The sequence below is a fragment of the Thermobia domestica genome, chromosome 3 (assembly GCF_964235325.1).
Source record: "Thermobia domestica chromosome 3, izTheDome1.hap1.1, whole genome shotgun sequence".
Classification (NCBI taxonomy): domain Eukaryota; kingdom Metazoa; phylum Arthropoda; class Insecta; order Zygentoma; family Lepismatidae; genus Thermobia; species Thermobia domestica.
Window position 1 is genome coordinate 107,807,083 of NC_137456.1, and position 19,731 is coordinate 107,826,813.

At 31.9% G+C, this 19,731-nt stretch overlaps 1 protein-coding gene across 6 annotated transcripts in view; it reads left to right on the forward strand.

Moving 5' to 3' along the window:
• The window catches only part of LOC145680652 (uncharacterized), a 407,115-nt gene that overhangs the window by 335,109 nt on the left and 52,275 nt on the right, over positions 1–19,731 (forward strand). The window contains exon 4 of one of the 6 annotated variants that reach the window (XM_081751398.1): positions 6,485–7,330. The exons of the other annotated variants lie outside the window; for them this stretch is intronic. Within the exon in view, the coding sequence (XP_081607524.1) occupies positions 6,485–6,800 (316 nt within the window). The 3' untranslated portion in view covers positions 6,801–7,330. Of the gene's footprint in view, positions 1–6,484; positions 7,331–19,731 lie in introns of those variants that run through there. 6 annotated transcript variants of the gene reach the window in all.

Here is a 19,731-nt window from a genome sequence, read left to right on the forward strand (position 1 = left end):
AGAAAAACCACGTGTTAACCGTATGCCGTGACCGAGTAACTCACACAGACAACACCGACATATCGGATAACAACATTACGTCACCAACCAATCGCGATGCTTTAAAACCATGGATCATCATAGAAGAATGCTAACACTACCAACTCATTGTAAACCAAAACAAAACATACCATCTGCTGTTCTTTAACCGAGGGTAGTCGAATGAGATTATAAAGGGTAACCATTTGCGATTTAACTATATTTTGTGTAGCACGAGAGAGAGAGAGAGAATGGAACTATGGCTATCTAAACCTCCCTATTCTTAGATATTTGTGCGTCGATGGAAAAACTACTACAACCATTTTGAAAAATATTTAATTTTAGTAATCCTCTTCAGGCATATCCTTTGAGAAAAGGGAACATTGACCCTAACTCCAAAACAAGTCAGCTCTAAACGATGTTCAATTTGAGACAGACCTTCATTAAATCACTTCTGCGAATTACTGCTATATTTTACCCACGAACGTTTTGAAATAAGCCTCACGTAATCTGTAGCTGAATATCCGTTTCGTATAACTAAAGGCACGAGTTTTTCGCAATGCGCGATAAAACGGAATGAATCAGAACTAAGTAATTTTCAGTTTCGCGATAAAACGAGAAATTGGCAGCTTTGTGCGAAATTTCTAACAATACGCGAAATGACGCGCAATTTTAAAAATACGATTTCATTAATTTTAAAACGCGAGTTTTCCGCTGACGGAACGGTAGAACATGACATGAACGGTGCGTTTTGGGTAATTCGGACACGGCTATAGAAAACATATTGCGCGTTAGCTATCACCATCGCAGCTGAAATGGAAGTAACCGTTTTAATTAGCTAGCCAATGGCATGGATTGGTGATAAGTGGCAAATGTACAACAATGAAGAAGGGAAATGTGGAAACATGTAACTGCTTATATTTAATCCTTAAATGTAACTTACATGTGCCTGTGTTTTCGAAAGACAGCAAAACTTTCCTACTCGTAGAAGTTTGGTTACTGATTTTCCTTCAGTTTCATTAAAAAAATGTAATTTTCTATTAGCGAAATTTACAATGTCAAGTGAAATAGTCAGTGTATTTTGTCTTTAGGTAATTAATGGTTTATTTCTGTAGTGATCTATTAATAAAAGGAACAACTGTAAAAATATCAGGAAATATCTTTTCCACAAGAGCTACAAAATGCAAAAAATTATTTGGAAAATACGACAAAATGTGAAATATGAGAAACGAAACACTAAATTCTCAAATTCTTAGTGCGAAAAACTCGTGCCCCTACGTATAACTGAAAAAAGAAAAATATATTTATCAAACCTGCACTTAGGTATTTTGTTTTTGATATAATTTCAAGATCTCTGCGGCTCTCTTCTTCAGTTGATGTCAGAAAATAAAACAAAAGTTGGTGTCAATGAATTTACATTATTAATGACATATCTTTCAACAGTGACTTAAACTGCAATGTATTTGTTGTGTTGATGATAATTCACTATAGTCAAACCGGTTGTATTATCGCGATAAACCTTTCACACACATTAGCCGACATTATGGAGCAGCAGTTTATTTTAGACAAGTAAATGCGTTCCAAAAACTGCCAACAGCCATGTTGTATCTTTTCATTCACAAAGAACTAGTTTAAAGCAGTTGTCATTCTCATATGATTCCTAGCAGAAAACTAAATGGTAGTTTTAGTTAATGTATGAGGGTTGTGCTCAGAGAGTGTTGCTGGTAAGTAACTGATTGTGCTGGCAATCTGCGAATCAACTAAAAATCAGAGATTATACTTGCGAAAACTTTAATTTAAAATAAATTTGATTTTATAAATGCGAATAATGTTCTTCATTATTTGTCTTACACTTATTCTTGATATATTTGCTCTCTTCTGTCACAAGTAGGCGGTCATCCTGCGGCAGTAATTCCCTTTTGTTTTCGCCATTATTGCGTAATCATTTTTGACAATTCATCAGCAATTGACAATTTATATTATATTAGTTGCTCTGGAATTGTTACACACCATATAGACTATTATAGATTCTATGATTTGCGGTAAGATAATATAGAGCTGTACGTTAAAGAATTAACAATCACAAGGAATATTTTATGAATGTATTCTTTAAAATAGGTGATTTTTTTAAAATATTAGAAACCATACTCAGTATGAACAAGCGAACCGTTGATATATCATCCTCCAGAAACTAGTATGAAAAACTACATCTAAATGTGCAGATTTGTTGTCAATATTATTGTTGCGAACAAAATATTTTATGAAGTAATTCGTATGTATATATTAAACAATTGTATTTGCTACTTTTTAACCTATATTATTGGAAAAATTCAACAGAAGAATAATGTCGCTGAGATGTTGTTATATTTTCTTTCACGTTCATATTCAGTTTTTGACACAATTGGATTTTGTACGTACACAATGTGAACTACAAAAATACTTTCTATAAAGTCCTATAGAATATAGAGATTTGAACTTAAATAAATATTTTTCTGAATATAAGCTTTTGGACACTAAAGAAGTTGTTTCCTATTCTCAGCGTTGGTTATTACCTCCAGTCATAGATAAAAAATAGGCCAGCAATGAAGAAAAAAAAACTATCACGTGAACGTAAGATGTAAAAATTTTAGTAAGTATTATTAGATAAGAAATACGGGTAATGAAACTGGAATGATACACAATTACACTAATTTTTATAAGCTTTTCTCCCTTGATTGTATTAGCTTCAAACTGTAAGAATTTTACTATTTAAGATGATGATAATAGTTGCTTGTAAGATTAAAAATTAATATAATATTTTGACAGATAGTTGATAATTTTTCATAAGAATATCGTTTCCATGAAAACAAAGAACGAAGATTAAAACTCTCTCTTTTTTTAATCTTACATTTGTTATTCTCGATACAGCTCGTTTCGTTCTGAAATAACTTCACACTACAATACGAACAAAAACATTGCCGGCTTATTAGTTACATTTCTGTTGGTTTGTTTACAAAGATTATTCTGATATGATGAAGTATATATGACTTCTTGATTTTTAGAAATTATAAGATTAGAGTTGATTTTAATTACATTATTCATAAGATAAAATAGAATGCTAGCATCAAGTTCTTGGTATTTTGAGCTAATTAGCGTATCTGAGTCGAGATTTCTGTACATTGTTTCGAACTGATAACGAAAACATCGCGTAGTATGCTATCGTCAGTGACAGCTTCAGTTATCAACTTAAACTGAATTTATATTTAGTGATAAACGATTATATAAACTGTTTACTACGTTGATTTTTTGGTTGCATTTACTATATTACACATTAATGTATTTAGTCTATATTTGCATTTTGATATAATACTCTGACAAACATTGCTAAGGAAAAGAAAGAATGAACGAAATTGTCATTTCTTTATCTCATATTTGTCATTCCTAACACAGCGAGAGATTGCTTTGCAATTTGTACCATTTGTTTGAAAACAGCGGATTGAGTTTTTAGTTTTGATTAAATTTGTGGAGTTTTATGTACTGCATGAGATTATAAATTAATTGATTGTTACAGTGAGAATTTGGTATGTGACATAGTTTTTCCAAGACCGAGAATTGCATCCTTAGCGGCAAACAGAAGTTGAACTAATGATGATATTGCCGTTCCCTGCGAAACACCAAGTGTTATGAAGATAGATTATTATAACTGATTACTCATTAATGTTGATTGAAGCAAGACGTTAGTCGAAAAAAAAAAAAAAATATATATATATATGCAAATAAATGATGTGGATATATGTAACTGGAAGTCGTAATCTGAATAAACTTATATACATAGGAACAAGATATCTTACTTTACCTTCTCTACGTCGAATAAAGTAGAAAAATAATTATTGGAATTGTAGTGATTGCTTGTGAGAGATGTCACCTGAAGTTGATATTTGAATCTGTATATATGAAGGTCTGTAATCTGCTTGGCTGTGTCAATCACCCTCAAATTTTTCACCTGAATCACATTTCCTCAAATAAGAAGAAGGAAACAAATGTGTATCTTTTCAATCTATATTGCACCTGAGTTGTAAAACTGTTTATGTAGAGATTGCTTCTTCAATTTCTCATATTATGATTATATATGAGTTTATATTCATGCCCCACCTGTTGAATAAAACTTCAAAAAAATCATGGATACAACTCATATACACTGCTGTGCGAAATTTAAGGACAAGATAGATAAAATAACATAAAATATTGCATAGTCGTTGGAAATGAATGAAAGCCCGGCAGCATTTTGCCAGAAATCTACTACACGTGCACAGGAAGCAAGATGTTTCATAAAGTGACATCAACGTAACCGTAGCACCGAATGGATCTGCTTCCCAAACATAAAGCAGCGCAATGAAAGGGATAAGACAGTGTGTGTCAGTCAGAGAAATGTTAAGGTGCATTGTGGTGGTGTTACTTGTAAACAACATGGCTCGGACACAAGAATCATCGGGAAACTAAAAGAAGGATGATCTGTGACGTATGTGGCCCAGAAGCTTGCTATTGCCCACAGCATTATTTCATTAGCACTGGGAGCATTCTGAACCACAGGCATTGTTGTACGAAGGAAATGTAGTTGTCGACCACGGTCAACTACAGCAGCGGCCGACCATTACATTGTGCAACAGCAATAACAGTACACAGTGGATACAATTGCAAGCCATTTAACATGACTGCGAAGCACCTAATCCCACACTGCACAGTTGTACATCGACTGCATGAGGCAATATCTTTGCTCGACGGTCATTACGTTGTTTCGTTGACACCCGCAAATCGGCGGCACTCTTCTGTAATATCACGGGTGGGGGGCATCATGAGTTGCATTGTCTTCAGTGGTAGTTATTGTCTTTGTATAAATGTGCCAATTTTTGTTCTTCTAATCACGTGTTTCTGTCTGTGATTTCCTGCATCATACTGTAGCACCACTTTCTATATATGGTTCAAGTTTCCCCAATCTGCGCCGCTTGGGAGTGAACAACATGTGAAAGTTACTTTCGTTCTTAAGTTTTGCATACCAGCTTATATGTCTCCGAGGTATTGAGTTTTCGAAAAAATCGAAGTGTAATGACATTTAAGTTCTTCCAATTACTTTCTAAATGAATAACGTTATCCCCTATCTTCACACTCAAGATCAAACGAAGTGGTCTTATTTAATGACGTTACATTGCATGCAGCCGCAAGTAGTTTTTCTAGACAAGAAGTAGAATTTTCTAAATGGAACGTTTAATAGTCTATTAAATGGTGAATTTTTAACGTTCGTAAAAGAGAGGAAATCGAATTTTTAAAATGGGATATAATATGTTTCTCTGTTTTGATTCGAAGGTGTGCAAGAAAAAAAAAAAAAAAAAACATTATTTCAATAATTTTTTTTCGAAAGTACGGTCTTTGAACTTGAAATGGCATTGATATTATGACGAGAAGCTTTACGTAAAGTACCATTTTTCAAGATTACTCTAGAAACAAGAGAAACATGGGTAAATGTTTGAAACTAAAATGTCTTGTTGTTTTGCGTACTTTTCAAATGTGAAGCAAAAATGTCTTTATTACATTTAAAAAGTTTGACTTCCGATCTGGATACCATTTCTGGTCTATCACAGAAGTTGAAAATTTCCATCATTTAAAAATATTCAGAATTTACTTATAATGGTATTTAATATTTTGACAAAATTATGTTTCTTAAGTTTAGAAGGTAAAAGAGTGCAGCTGATTTATGATTGGATGGATAAATTCTCAATATCATTTGTAGAAGGAAATAATTAAAATTTTCGTATTTTCTTATTTACATAACGAACCCGAATTTAGAAGTATCGGACTAGTTAAAAATGTTGGCTCCCGATCTAGACAGACCTCTTTCGATAAATTTTGGAAGTTGGTGCACGCGATTTTATGTCTGTTTATATATATATATATATATATATATATATATATATATATATATATATATATACTATGTGCGACACAAACCAAGTTAAAAACCTGGTAGGCTTACCCGGTGTAAAACCCTTAAGATAGTTTGACGCTTCATCTGAATTCATTGTTTCTGAAATACATGTGTTGTTGTTTGTTGAAGTATAGCGTCCCTTTTTAGCACAGAGACTGTATGAAACTAGAAATAAATAGTGAAACATCTATTTATTTAATATTCTATGTACAAGTTTTTCTTCTTCTCCTTACATACTATATTATTACTCGTAAAAGATAGGTAGAATAACATTCAGTCTTTGAGCTCCAGAAATGTACATATCCCATTTATTTACAACTCTATGCTCTGGTGGCATTACCAATAATTTTGTGAATTCGAGTATGCCAGCATCTGATATAATATATAATTTGTTGGTTTGTTTTTGGATATTTTCGACATGTGTTTTAGAAAAAAATATCTGAATAAAAGTTATTATATAAATGTACATGTGTACATAAATTAATTTATATTTTATTCTTTTTTCAGCTCATTTTCATCTTATCATCAAAGGCTATTGGAAGTTAAAAAACAGCACAGGTGCAGCTGGTGTACAAAAAGTTTTTATACTAAGTCAGATCTTAAGAGGCATGTTTATACACATACTGGAGAGAAGCCATTTACATGTCCCGTGTGTTTCAAAGGTTTTAATCAAAAATCGAACTTAAAAACACATTTTCTCATTCACAAAGGAATCAAACGTTTCAAGTGCCAATTGTGTCCTAAGGAATTTTACCAAAAAGTTTCTTTACTAAATCATTTAAAACACCATAATAAAAGATCTATTCCAATAACGAGAAAATAAAAAGAGCATAGAAATATCCCAAATCTCTGGAGAATTCTAATTGACCTCTAGCATTATATAGACTCTAAACATCGAAGTCCACAAACCCATTAGAAGCAGTGTGTAGATACTTGTGAATAAAATAAAATTCACTACTTTGCAACAATTCCAACTTTAACAATATTTCTATACATATATATTAATTTTGAAGATTACTTTCAGCCTATATTATACATTATTTTCAGTATTCTTTTATGAAGTAATTTGGTTAAATTATTTAGCAATTATTGAAGTCGTTTTAAGTCCTGATTGCACAGACATACGAAGAAAGGATTTTTTTCTGTTACTGGTAAGGAACTAGAAGAACAAGGAATAAATTTGCTTTTAAAAATTCACTTATGTTATTTTAAAAAATAATAACATGGGAATGATCTAATCAACAAAAACACTTGAAAAAGAAGACAAGCAAGAAATTATATATATATGAAGCTGGCACACTAGGCATAACTTACAAGATTCGTTCATTAATACTATTGTAATAATTATGTAATCATATTATGATTCTTGTAATGCTATAATTCTGTTCTTTCTTTAAAAATTTTCATATATATATAAACTTTGTGGAAAGTATGAATAAAATGAATAAAATTGTTATATGTAATTTCTTTGTATTTTTTATTTTTCTCAAATATTTTCTACATGTGCTTTCGAAGTTTATTATAATTTTAACCCATAGAAGTCATGTTATTTTGAACAAAAACTATAGTTCAAAGACTATTGTTACATAGTGAAACTTGTGTGTTCTAGTACGGAAATAAGGGATGATATGTCAGTGTTATATATTATTGTGCAGATTATTATTATTATTATTATTATTATTATTATTATTATTATTATTATTATTATTATTATTATTATTATTATTATTATTATTGCTGCTTGCGGACGAAAGGAACGAAACTTCGGGAAAATTTGTTTTTGGATCAAAAGATCCAATATATTTCAGTCAAAAATTTTCTTGTGGGCCTTATATTTGGAACTACATATAGTGTAGCCAAAGCCGAACTATCAGTTAAGTCAGTATGATGTGCTTATTCCGTAGAAAATACGAAAACTCTATTTAGGGGCCGTTCAAAAGTTTTGTGGTCCCTGATCCAAAAACTAATTATTGGCCAAAATCGTAATCTTTTGATCCATTTTTTTATCATTCTTGTTAATTAGTTACAAATCTTTCTTCGTAGTGAGACACTCGGGTTTGGATTCCATATTAAGCTGAAGCCCCAGGTCTCATATAGCTTCATTGCTGAAAGGGACGCTAAACTCTAATTAAATTCAATCCAAATCTTATTTTCAATAGTTTTGTGTTGTAATTATTAATTACAGGAATTTGAAACTGTTTGGATTTAAAAGTGAAATTTTACGATAGTTTTCTTTTTTGTTGTTTTAACTTTCATGGAGTATTACGTTAACATATTTAACAGTTGAGATTTGCTTAGTTTTAGTTGTCTACTCTATAGTCAAGGCTATTTTCTAATTACAGGAAACATTTTTTTTTAATTTATCGAGGTGTTTAAATCATGAATCTTAATTGTATGGTTTACATTATAAATGAAAATATTCTATACATTATACATACTTATAATTATTTAAATATTTAGCGTCTAATCGAAATCAGGTATTGGGATCACTGACAAACACAATGAAGAAGACGACTACATTTCAAACTAACCACGCAGTACATGTTACAACCTGAAACTTTTTTTTCGAAATATTGTTACTGCCTCTCTTCATCTAAATATGCTTCTTAACATCTTTCTTAATTTAGTTTGCACGCTAATATTTTTGAAATGAGAAATACCAGATAGAAGTATTGCCACAGAAGATTTTTTTCTTAATTTTACGAAAATATTTTATTGATAAGTTAAGATGCCCTATTGATACATAAATTAAGAGCTTATTTCTACTGATTGAAGTTATAGGATAGATATTTATAGAAACGTGACTTTACCTTGAAGCTCTCCTTTTTTCGTTCTGATAATGATCTCAACGCGGATTGGAATATACAATTAAAGGAAGGAAAAGAAGGAAGGTACATGGTAAGTCACGTTTCTGTTAAGAGTTTATTATTTTCTTTTTCAACCAAGCCTGCTGAAAGGAATAAGTAGGCATAACTGTATTAAAAGAAATTATACATGACTTGAATTGGAAAGGAAAAAAGAATTGTGAGAAAAATTTCATTTGATAATGGGAATTTCAAAATAGCAATATTTTTTCAATAGAACTACGACACCATAATTATTAATCATCATATTTCTGTTCTACTGATCTATTAAAATCTTTGGAGAGATTCTAGTCTTCAGTTAACAGGAAGAAATTTTTCATCACTTCTGATCTCCACAAGTTAAGTCTTTTAAATAACTGTCAACACATATATTTTACATAATGCCCCTATCAGATTGTTGTGTGGTGTATGATATGCACTTTTATAATTACTTTTAGTTCAAACTTACTTATATTAACAAATAAGAATAACCTTGATGAAAGAATAGCTAATGAATGCTAATTGATTTTTTTTTCATTGAATCCTATCGATCATTGAATCTACAATAACCGATATATATTTCTAGTTTTCAAAATAACAAATAAATGAGTTCGGCAATTTGAAGGAGAATCTGTAAAATATTCAATATTCAAAACTGAAAGGAACATAAGTGAGTCTAACCATGTGAAATGATTCAAGGGTTGTAACAAAAAAAAAAATAAATAAATAAATAAAATAAAATAAAATAAAATAAAGAAAAAGAAAAAAATACAATTCTCTGAAAGAAGTATTAAACCTTAGGAAAAGATTGAGTAAGCTCCTTTTAAAGAAGCTCAGCTTAAGCCACGTTTATTGTACAAAATAATAGTAAAATTCACGCTCAAACTTATATCTTGAATAGAAGATAAGTTCAATTCTCATTAATTACTTTTCCCTTATGTTCATTTGCATCAAATTACAAGTAATATGTAATATTTTGTTTTTATTTTAGAAAAAAAAAACTATGTACACTATAAATGTGTATACTTAAATGCATGTCGATGCTTACTACCAAAATAAATTCCACGACTTGGATATCAGGTGTGTTATGTAATTACGAAGTCTGGAAAGACGTGTGTCCAAGAAGTATGGACATAAAATTGAATGATGGCAGGAATAAACAAGACAAATCAATGTAAATTCAATCTGACAAAGGACGCCGCACAAAATATGTTCTCTGATAATGAGCACTGGAACTGATTTTTTTTTCTTTCTTCACTGATATGGCTGTAAGTTGTATACTCTATAGGAGTGCTATTCAACCTTTTTTCCTCACGTACTCCTAGATACAGTTCGCCATCCAATTGTGTATCCTTGAAGCTGTTTAAAATAAATTAAATCAAAATGAACTTATTAAACTTAATACAGATGTTCTGTTGATTAAAAAGGGGGAAAATAGAGACCCGACACAAGGACAATCATTGTGCCAATTACAAGAATATATACAAGAGGATAAAGTGCGCATCCGAAAATATTAACATGGGAAATTTCAAAATTTTCTCCAACTATGATTATTCAATAAATATTGGAAATATGCTTATTTTAGGGTTACGTAACCCCAGAAATACCTTCGTATACCCCCTGTTGAATAACACTGGACCCACAACATAAGTGAATTAAGTGGCTGTCTTTTACACGAACATGTCGATGGCCAGCCCCTATTTCAAACATGCTCCCATTTACTTTATGTTGTGGATTCAGGTAAATGGCAATGTTGCATTTTCATTTAACATTAGGCGCATAAAGAGTGTACAGCCCAAACAACTCGCCCGATTTTAAAAATTCGTTCACTTTAGATGGAAAACATATTTAGAGACGGTTTCCCCTCATACATTTTGTTGTAACTCTGATAATAACAGAGTTGTACTATGTCAGAGGACTTTTGAGACACCCTGTATATATACATATCAAATAAATAAATAAATAAAAGAATGAAATCTTAATAAGTCAGAGTTCTCCTTTAACGCGCATTCTAATTACTGTGAAACAGTTTACCTGATTTGTCCAACTTTTGAGTAATATTTCGATTGCTTTTCAACGGCGTCTGCCCTCTTCTTAAAATCAGTGATTCTTCGTCCTTGTAGATGTTACGTCCTCTTTCTACATTTCAATATGTTTCCATTTATGGTAAACTATTTGAAAATCCTGTAGAATTCGAAGTATTGGGGGCATTATAACACAGTGAATGAAGAAAAAAATATTTACACGTTTCCGTATATAACATTCAGTTATTGTTGAAACTAATATGGTGCATGTTTCTGTATATAACATTCAGAGTTGCAAAATCACGTACTTCAGTTATAATTTGGTGACAAATTCCTATATACAGTTCCAGAACAAAGTATCGTAGAAATCATTGACTGCTATACAGTAAACATGTTAATTTCCTGTCGTAGATTCAAATCCCAGAGGATTGCAAATGCAAACTTTTGGTTTCTGTAAATTAATGCTTGTTAATAAAGTTGATGATTATACTGCCTTTTTTGGTCTAAGTTGGTTTTGTCCAAACTTATTCCTGTATTGTTAGTTTTGATAAAATACAATTTTGACATACTTCTTTTCACAAATGAGATGATTTTATGTAGAACTTTAATACCTTTAATTTTGTGTTGTGACATATTCAGGAACTGCTGTGTCCACTTCACTCGTATATCTGACATGTTTCTTAATCTTGATATCTATTTTCATTTTCGTCATCCAATCTATGATTTATCACATTCACAATTGGCTTCATACATATATGCAAAAATTTAAACTCCAATTTTCAAGGTGAAGAACAATAACAAATTTAATCACAAAAATATAATTCAAAGTCTGAGTTTGAATCTACAAAAAGGAATTAACATTTTTACACTTGTCTTTGATCTCTACGATACGTTTAGAGAGATTTACTATCAAATTATTACTGGAATGTATGGTCTAGTAACTCTGACAACGAGTGTACAGAACATAACACTGTGCTAGTTTAAACACGTCAATCCTTTCTCAATATTTTTTCCATTCTTTTTAATATATAATGTTACACAGAATTTTCAAATGCGATAGGCTCCAGTAATACAGCGTGAATTTCGAAATGGGTTGGCTGAAATACTTGATAGAAAATATTGATCTATGCAATATCTTCTTTTGCAGTTTATTTTACATTTTATGAAGCAGGAGAATTCTTATATTTATTCTTGCATTATAAAATCGTTATTACTCTTGGATAAACAATTTTTTGGATGAAGGTTATCTAAAGAAAAATCAATTAATTATCTGCAGAACGTAACACTTTACTCAACACGAAAATACGTAACTAGCAGAACACATCGCATTACTGCTTGAAATAAACAAGTAAAAACTGGATGGGTATTTAGTACAAATTCATCAAATCAAACAGAGAAACTCAGGGTATCTACTACACCCATTACAAAAATATCAATGTATTAATACAAAATATTTGTAATGCAGAACAGCTTACAACAAAATATACTATTACTGTTCAAGTGTACATATTTTTACGAAAATAGCTATTTTGACATTTGAATTATGAAGGAAAAAAAATCTACCCCATCTGCATATTAATACTATTGATAATAAAATTATTTTTTAATCCTTTCTGTCTATTCCATCAATATGTAAAAATTACTGAAGGCAAGCGGCAAATGTTTCGTATATTTCTGCTTTGTTTTCGTTTAAAATCGTTTGTACTTTGACCGTCGCTTTAATAAAAACTCTATGAACTACTCTAAATAGTTTTTTGCTGACAGCAATGAGGAAGTGATTGTCTCTCGGCACACTCTTGGAAGCTCAGGAAAAGGCTGTGAAAATTCAGCCTTCACTGCGTTGAGGGAGAAACTGTGCCGGAAAATTTATAAAGAGTGTATGAAGAACATGTACTTGAGATAAATGGATAATATTTCAAACTAATTTTTTCCACATTCGTTTGACTTTACCTGAGTTCGTGTCTATTTTATTTCTGCATTTATAAATATAAGCAATTATCATGGAACAACAAATTAAGTGTTAAAATACGGAAGTAACTTACATGAAGTTTCTTACTCCTCTTCTGACTCATTTTAAACACTGAGTAACATGGAACGGTAGAGAATATTATAATTGGTTTAAAAGTAAAAAATTTACTAATAATATAAGTTTACTAATAATATAGTTACAATTTTTAATGTCGATTATCAATTATAATCAATATACAGATTGATCAAATTATTATTCTGAATATATTGGATGCTTTGTACAAAGTTATTCACTATTGCATCCTGGAACATATTAATCCACAAATACTAATACTAAAGATATTTCAAAATTATTCTTATTTTTTCCCCGTTTAAACTAATGGTTACTCCGTCCACTCATCGTCCTGAGGAATTGATTATATATATATATATATATATATATATATATATATATATATATATATATATAGATAGATAGATAGATAGATAGATAGATAGATAGATAGATAGATAGATAGATTGATTGATTGATTGATTGATTGATTGATTGATTGATTATCAGAGATAGGAGTTAACAAATAAGAAATATATTTAATGTAGATTAGTTTCTTTCGATCTTGAATGCTAACTTTAATTGTCAACGAAAGTTTCTTTTTTGTTAATTCCTATCTTTGACAATATTAGATGATTGGATGAGAACGTGAACATACAGTTTAATAAGAATGAATGAAATCTGTTTTTAATGGAATATTATGGTGCCCTATATTATTTATATTGTGGACAAGATACCACTTAGTACAGGATAACTTTAATTCATTTAAAACAGTACAACTTAACTGTCACATTAATTGTGGTCCATCACAATCAGATAGCTACTCTAGTTTGATTAATATCATAATATAATTTATCATTGTCGCACTATATTTACATTTGTTTAATTATACAAACTTTTATTATTTAACCTATGCTCCAAATGCCAGCACATGCACTAGTCTAACTAACTATATGGCCTATGGAACGCGGAGGTTCAATGCCGCGTTCACAAAAGCTCGCCATTGATTCTATCCTTAGCTAACTGGATCCAGTTGCTACTTTGTATTCTTATTTCTGCTAGATCCATCTTAATATTGTCCTCCCATCTGTGCCTAGGTCTTCCTAACGGTCGTTTTCCGATTGGATTTCCAGTTAAAACTTTGAAAGCGTTCCTACTTTTTTCCATTCTCGCTACCTGATCTACCCACTTAAGCCTCTTAGATTTGATTACCCTAACAATGTTTGGTAAACGATATAAATTGAAGGGTAAGCGGAAAAAGAAGGAATGTCACAAAACTGCATTTTAGAGAAAACGGCGTTTTAATATTGAAAACCGCGTAAAAAGAATAGAGTTAGTTAAAATCTTTTGCCCCTTTTCATATGGACATTTATACATCTACGCATGCATAGCATATACAGTCAAATAGTACCAAGAGTCACCAACAGATAGGACAAAGAACCCGATAAAGCACATACATGGACATTCCTTGTTTTTTCCCCTTACCCTTCAATTATGTAGTTCCTCGTTATGAAGTTTCCGCTATTCACGATTCCCGTTTCTCTTGAGTCCGAATATTCGTCTTAGGATCTTGTTCTCAAACAGTTGCAGTCAGCGTTCTTCTCTCAGAGTAAGCGAATATGTTTCGCAAATAATACAGCACAACAGGCATGATTATCGTTTTATATAATTTAAGCTTTAAATTCCTTGTCAGAATTCGCGATGACAACCGGTTCTGAACTGAATAATAACACGAACTCCCTGCTTTTAGTCGACATTTAATTTTTTCATAAATGTGGTTCTGGTCTGTTAATATTGATCCTAGAAATTTTAAAGTATTCACTTTATCGAAAGTATTGTTTGATATTGCAACGCATCCATAATTTGCAGTATTACGATCCCGACGGACTTCCGTGTATTTAGTTTTGTCTGCATTTATTTCTAAACCCAAGTCCTTGCAAACGTTTAATAGGACCTCTGCACCTCTGCATGCACTAGTCTGTAAAGATTAATTTTGAAGTTTTGTATCATTTTTATACATCTTTTCATATCTTTACTCATTTCGAGTTTGAATGACATAAATAATAACAATAATAATAATAATAATCACATGCCTTATATGAGTATCTATTCTATTTACAGCTCGATTTGCCTTTATAATGCATCGAATGGAACTGAAAAACAATCAAAGGGAGTAGTAAAGAAACATCTTTGCAATTACTGCAACAAACGTTTCTACCGACCAGTTGAACTAAAAAATCATTTACGCACTCACACAGGAGAGAAACCATTCAGCTGTTCCATCTGCAAAAGGAGTTTCAGCGTAAAGAGCAACCTCAAAACTCATTTTGTGATGTTGCATTCGCCGACAAAACCATTTTCCTGTAAAAACTGTGGAAGAACTTTTGCTACGGAATCAAAACTGACGAGTCACAGCATAAACCATATTATATGAATATATATATATATATATATATATATATATATATATATATATATATATATATATATATATATATATATATATATATGTAAATGAAAACTTTGGCTTTCACTATATATCCTATATATTACAAGTAAATTTAGTTAAATATCCCAATTTTGTTAGCCAAAATTCATACTGCTATTTAGAATTTTAAATATACGTGTAGTTTCACAAGTCAATTGCAGAGCATAAAATTTCAAGTTATCTAAGCTTCATACATATTTATCTTGAAATCATACTTTTGTTTGTTATTATTTGGTTAGCCAGAGCACAAGTATACTTAGATACAGCAGAAGATATGACATGATTTTGATGATAATAATAGTGGTAGTGGTAGTAGCAGTAGATGATAGTTCACCCATTTCCCATGCTTACGTAATATAGAGCTTTTTAGTTTTACAAAAATCTAATATAAATGTCTACATTAATGTGGTCGGAACAAATGCATTCTGAAACAACCCTGGATAACGAATTGTCTTCTTCACGTTCAAGTAAATGAATATGTAATTTCTAATTTCTGATTAAAAATAAATATTCTTTTATATAATCTTCACATTTATGTTTTTGCATTAGTATTTGGTTCAAGAATTGAATAAAACTATGTTTTATATATGTATACATTCTTTATTTAAATATTTTACCATTTATTAGCATTAACAACCATCAAACTAGTCTGAGACGTTTTGAGCTGTATTAAGTGAATATTGCACTTTCAATAGTGATTATGAAGTAGATGGCTTTAAAGAGAAGTAGTTGTCATTGGCAATTTCTTTGGGGAATAGTGGACGAAAAGCTGTTGTAAATGTTAGCATTAATTTCCCCAAGGATTGTTATGTTAGAATGATGAAACTTTACACTGTGAACGGTTTCAAGGCCACTTATGTTGTAAATAGTTTCAAAGCGAGATCAATGAAAAATAATTATGCAAGGTGTTAATGAACTATACCGACAAACTGTAAGAAGTGATGCCTCACATCAAAATAAAAGTTCATATGGATCTATGGCGAAAAGTGCATAGTTTCAGAGCTAGAGTGTACAAAATCGCGAAGAAGCGAAATTTCAACAGTCCCTATTTCAAATTCCAGAACCAGTGGATGGTGGTCCTCATCAGCGTAAAGGAAGCCACGCGTACACGATCCAAAAGTACATATTTCGTCAATTTTCAATAGGTATACAGAGTACTCTACAGGGTGTAATTCTCAGATATGTTCTCAATAGAGTTTTCAGATATACCTTGATTTCAAGGAGGGTCAAAAGAAGGCAGAAGTTAAGCCTTGGACAACAATGAACATCCAATTCTTCGGAGAGAAGTCGGAGTGTTAGGAATCGGCAACTCCATGGTTTTGTGTGTGTGTGTGTGTGTGTGTGTTTGTGTGTGTGTGTTCGAAATAATGTGTGATGCGATGTATTGCGTCATGGTATATTTCACGTTTTCTTCACTTATAAGCGTGAAAGAAAACATCTCACTGTGTGTTTTCTCGAGTACGAGAAACCGTGCTGCTGACGATCATGAACACTTCTGACATCGCGCAGAGGATTCCGTGTTTACTGTTTTCAAGGCTTATCGTTTGCCTACTTTGGACCAATCATAAAGTTCGACCCTATCTTAAAATTTGGTTGAAGGCATGTCTGGGAATTTCGCCCTGTATGGAATACTCTGTACACTGAAAATTAATGAAATATGCATTTTTGGATTGCGTATGCGTGACTTCCTTTGCACTGATAAGGACCACCAGCCATCGTTTGAAATTCAAAATAGGGCCTGTTGAAATTTGGCTTTTTCGCGATTTTGGACAGCCCTAGCTCTGAAATTATGCACTTCTCCCCACGGGTCCATATGAACTTTTTCTCTTATTTTGATGTAAGGAATTATCTCTTATAGTTTGTCGGTATAGTTCATTAACACCCTGTATAATAGAGAATCAACATTTAGATCCATCAAATCACAACGTATCACATGGGTTTTTCACATCCTGGTAATGCAGGAAAAAAGCAAAATCACAGAGAAAACAGTCAATAGATAGGCTGATGAGTTCGTAAAGACTTGAAGTGTGTTAACAGTCCAAGGACAAATGGGTAATTGAAAAGAACCCCCCCCCTCCAATAGAGGGGGATACTGAATGGAGGCAAATACTGAAAGAGTTGAAACTTACAAAGACTAGCACTAGGTGGTGAGATAATTAAGAATTGCTGTGTTAACTGTCCTTGTTTAATGGTAGCCAGAAAATGTCCCCATGTACTTTTCATCTTAGTTCCTGCCAGATTGAACAAGTTACAGACAGTTTGAACTACACTGAATAAACTTTGTACTGTGAGAGTGCTTACAGTTTGAATTGTTAAAATCACAAGTTACGTGGTTTTAAAGCAATATGATTTCCATAGATCGTGTAATGGAAATTGAAATACTGGTCCATATTGTACATAGCATTAGCAAATTAAACGCATGTCGGTTTAATTGTGATCAAAAGGGCTTTGATTTCTAAGGTCTAAAAGCTTTGAAAATAAACATGCATTTATGCCATAAATGTGGCAAAATATGACCTAGAATATAATTAACACCACGTAACTTCACTCTGCTGATCAAGATTTTTAGGCATCTTGGAGGTACAGGCAGTGATGCCGCTTCTCTGACGAGAAACTTCAAACGAAAGTCGAATATACCTCATACTCGAAAAATATCTGTAGCTTAGCTTAAAAAAAAAAAAAAAAAGCGGGACTTATCATAAGTACTAGTGATAATTTCAGGGATGGTGCGGGGGTAATATTCTCCTATGATTATACCTCCAATCATACTCATTGGATTACTGGTATTTTCACAGCATTATTTTCATCCTCGTGTGTTGAAAGTTTTTATCAATGTGGTAAAAATAAATAAATAAATAAATAAAATTTCAACAAATATGCAACAGAAACTGGACTTCAGGTATCACTGCAGGTAAGGAGAAAGAGAAAAACAAACAGAAGTGGTGATTTATTTATTTATTTATTTGATAAGTGGTTGATGCTACGCCAGTCCAAGAATCGTTACCCCTTACACTGTACACTATTTTTTCAAATCCCATTCAAGGATAAATATTTCTAAGCAAGACAGTTTCAAATAACCTCGGAGCCAATATTGACAAGTATATTTCTGAGTGATAAGTGAAACTCACCTAAAATATGACCAAAAATATGCTTTATTATCACTTAGACGACCCTAAATATGATCTACAGCTAAAATATGGTTCAGCTATGCATTTATATGGCCAATGAAAAGCGTATCTTCTTGTTCACAAGAGTCAGAAATGTGTTTATATTTAGTTAGACATGTAAAAGGATGTCATGATAAATATATGACATATCGTAGAAACCAGGCCTTAGTGATCAACTACTCCAAGACTAGGTTTGTACCGGATGTTCGAAAAAAATCAAAAGCTTTAGGGAGGTGATACGTAATATCAAAATAAAACTTAAAATATAGACCAACCTGAGTATATAAATGTCTTCTTTGGGCACTATGACCAGCCGAAGATTTGTCGGAAAAATATGAAAACAGCAATAACTCGGAAATCAAATGTCTTATAAGAAGGAATATTTATTATTTTTATCGTAAATTTCATTAATGCAGAGTTGGGTGGGGTGCAGGGGCGGCGCAATTGTAGGCCCCAAAGAAATCATTAAATTCATGTGGTATTCTATCAAATTAAAGCTAAAGCTAAAGGGTGCCTCTAACGGTGATAGGTCTTACGGAGCTGAATGGTGATAGAACTCCATCCTTACTAGACTTCGGCACACACAGCAGGTGATGTAATCAGACAACGCTGCTGTCGTACTTACTTTTAGGTTTCCTCAGGTACCCATTTTACAAGGGCTGGGGTGAAACTCTGGTCCGTATTGAAACAAAGTTAACATGAAAAAAATAATTCCCGCTCCCACCAGAGATTTAATATAGCCTCTCAGCTGGTAGATACACACCTTACTGAGTACCAAATCGTTGTTCTGTTCTACCAAAAGTACAATGAGAGAAAATAAACAATAAATAAGTACAATATAAATTAGAGGAAAACTGTTAGACATGTTTGATAGGGAATTAATTTAATTTATCTAAAGACAAAATAAACTCTCGGAGGAAGAATTTTAATTGCGGTAGACGCATCATGCCAGTGTATAACTTAACAATACGACAAATATAGAATATGTATGCACATTGCGTTTGGTTTCGCAGTTTTTTGTAACTTTTGTTATTAATGTCTTGTCTGGATAAAACGTCTTTCGCTCGCACATAGTTTCTTTTGTATTTTGTGTTGTTTTAAAAATTATTTTTCATTGCCACCTCACTGTACTGTATGTTACCTCATTTCCTAACTTTTTTATTATCTTACCTCATATTGCAGACTATACCGGTATCCTTGGCGTGGTTCCTG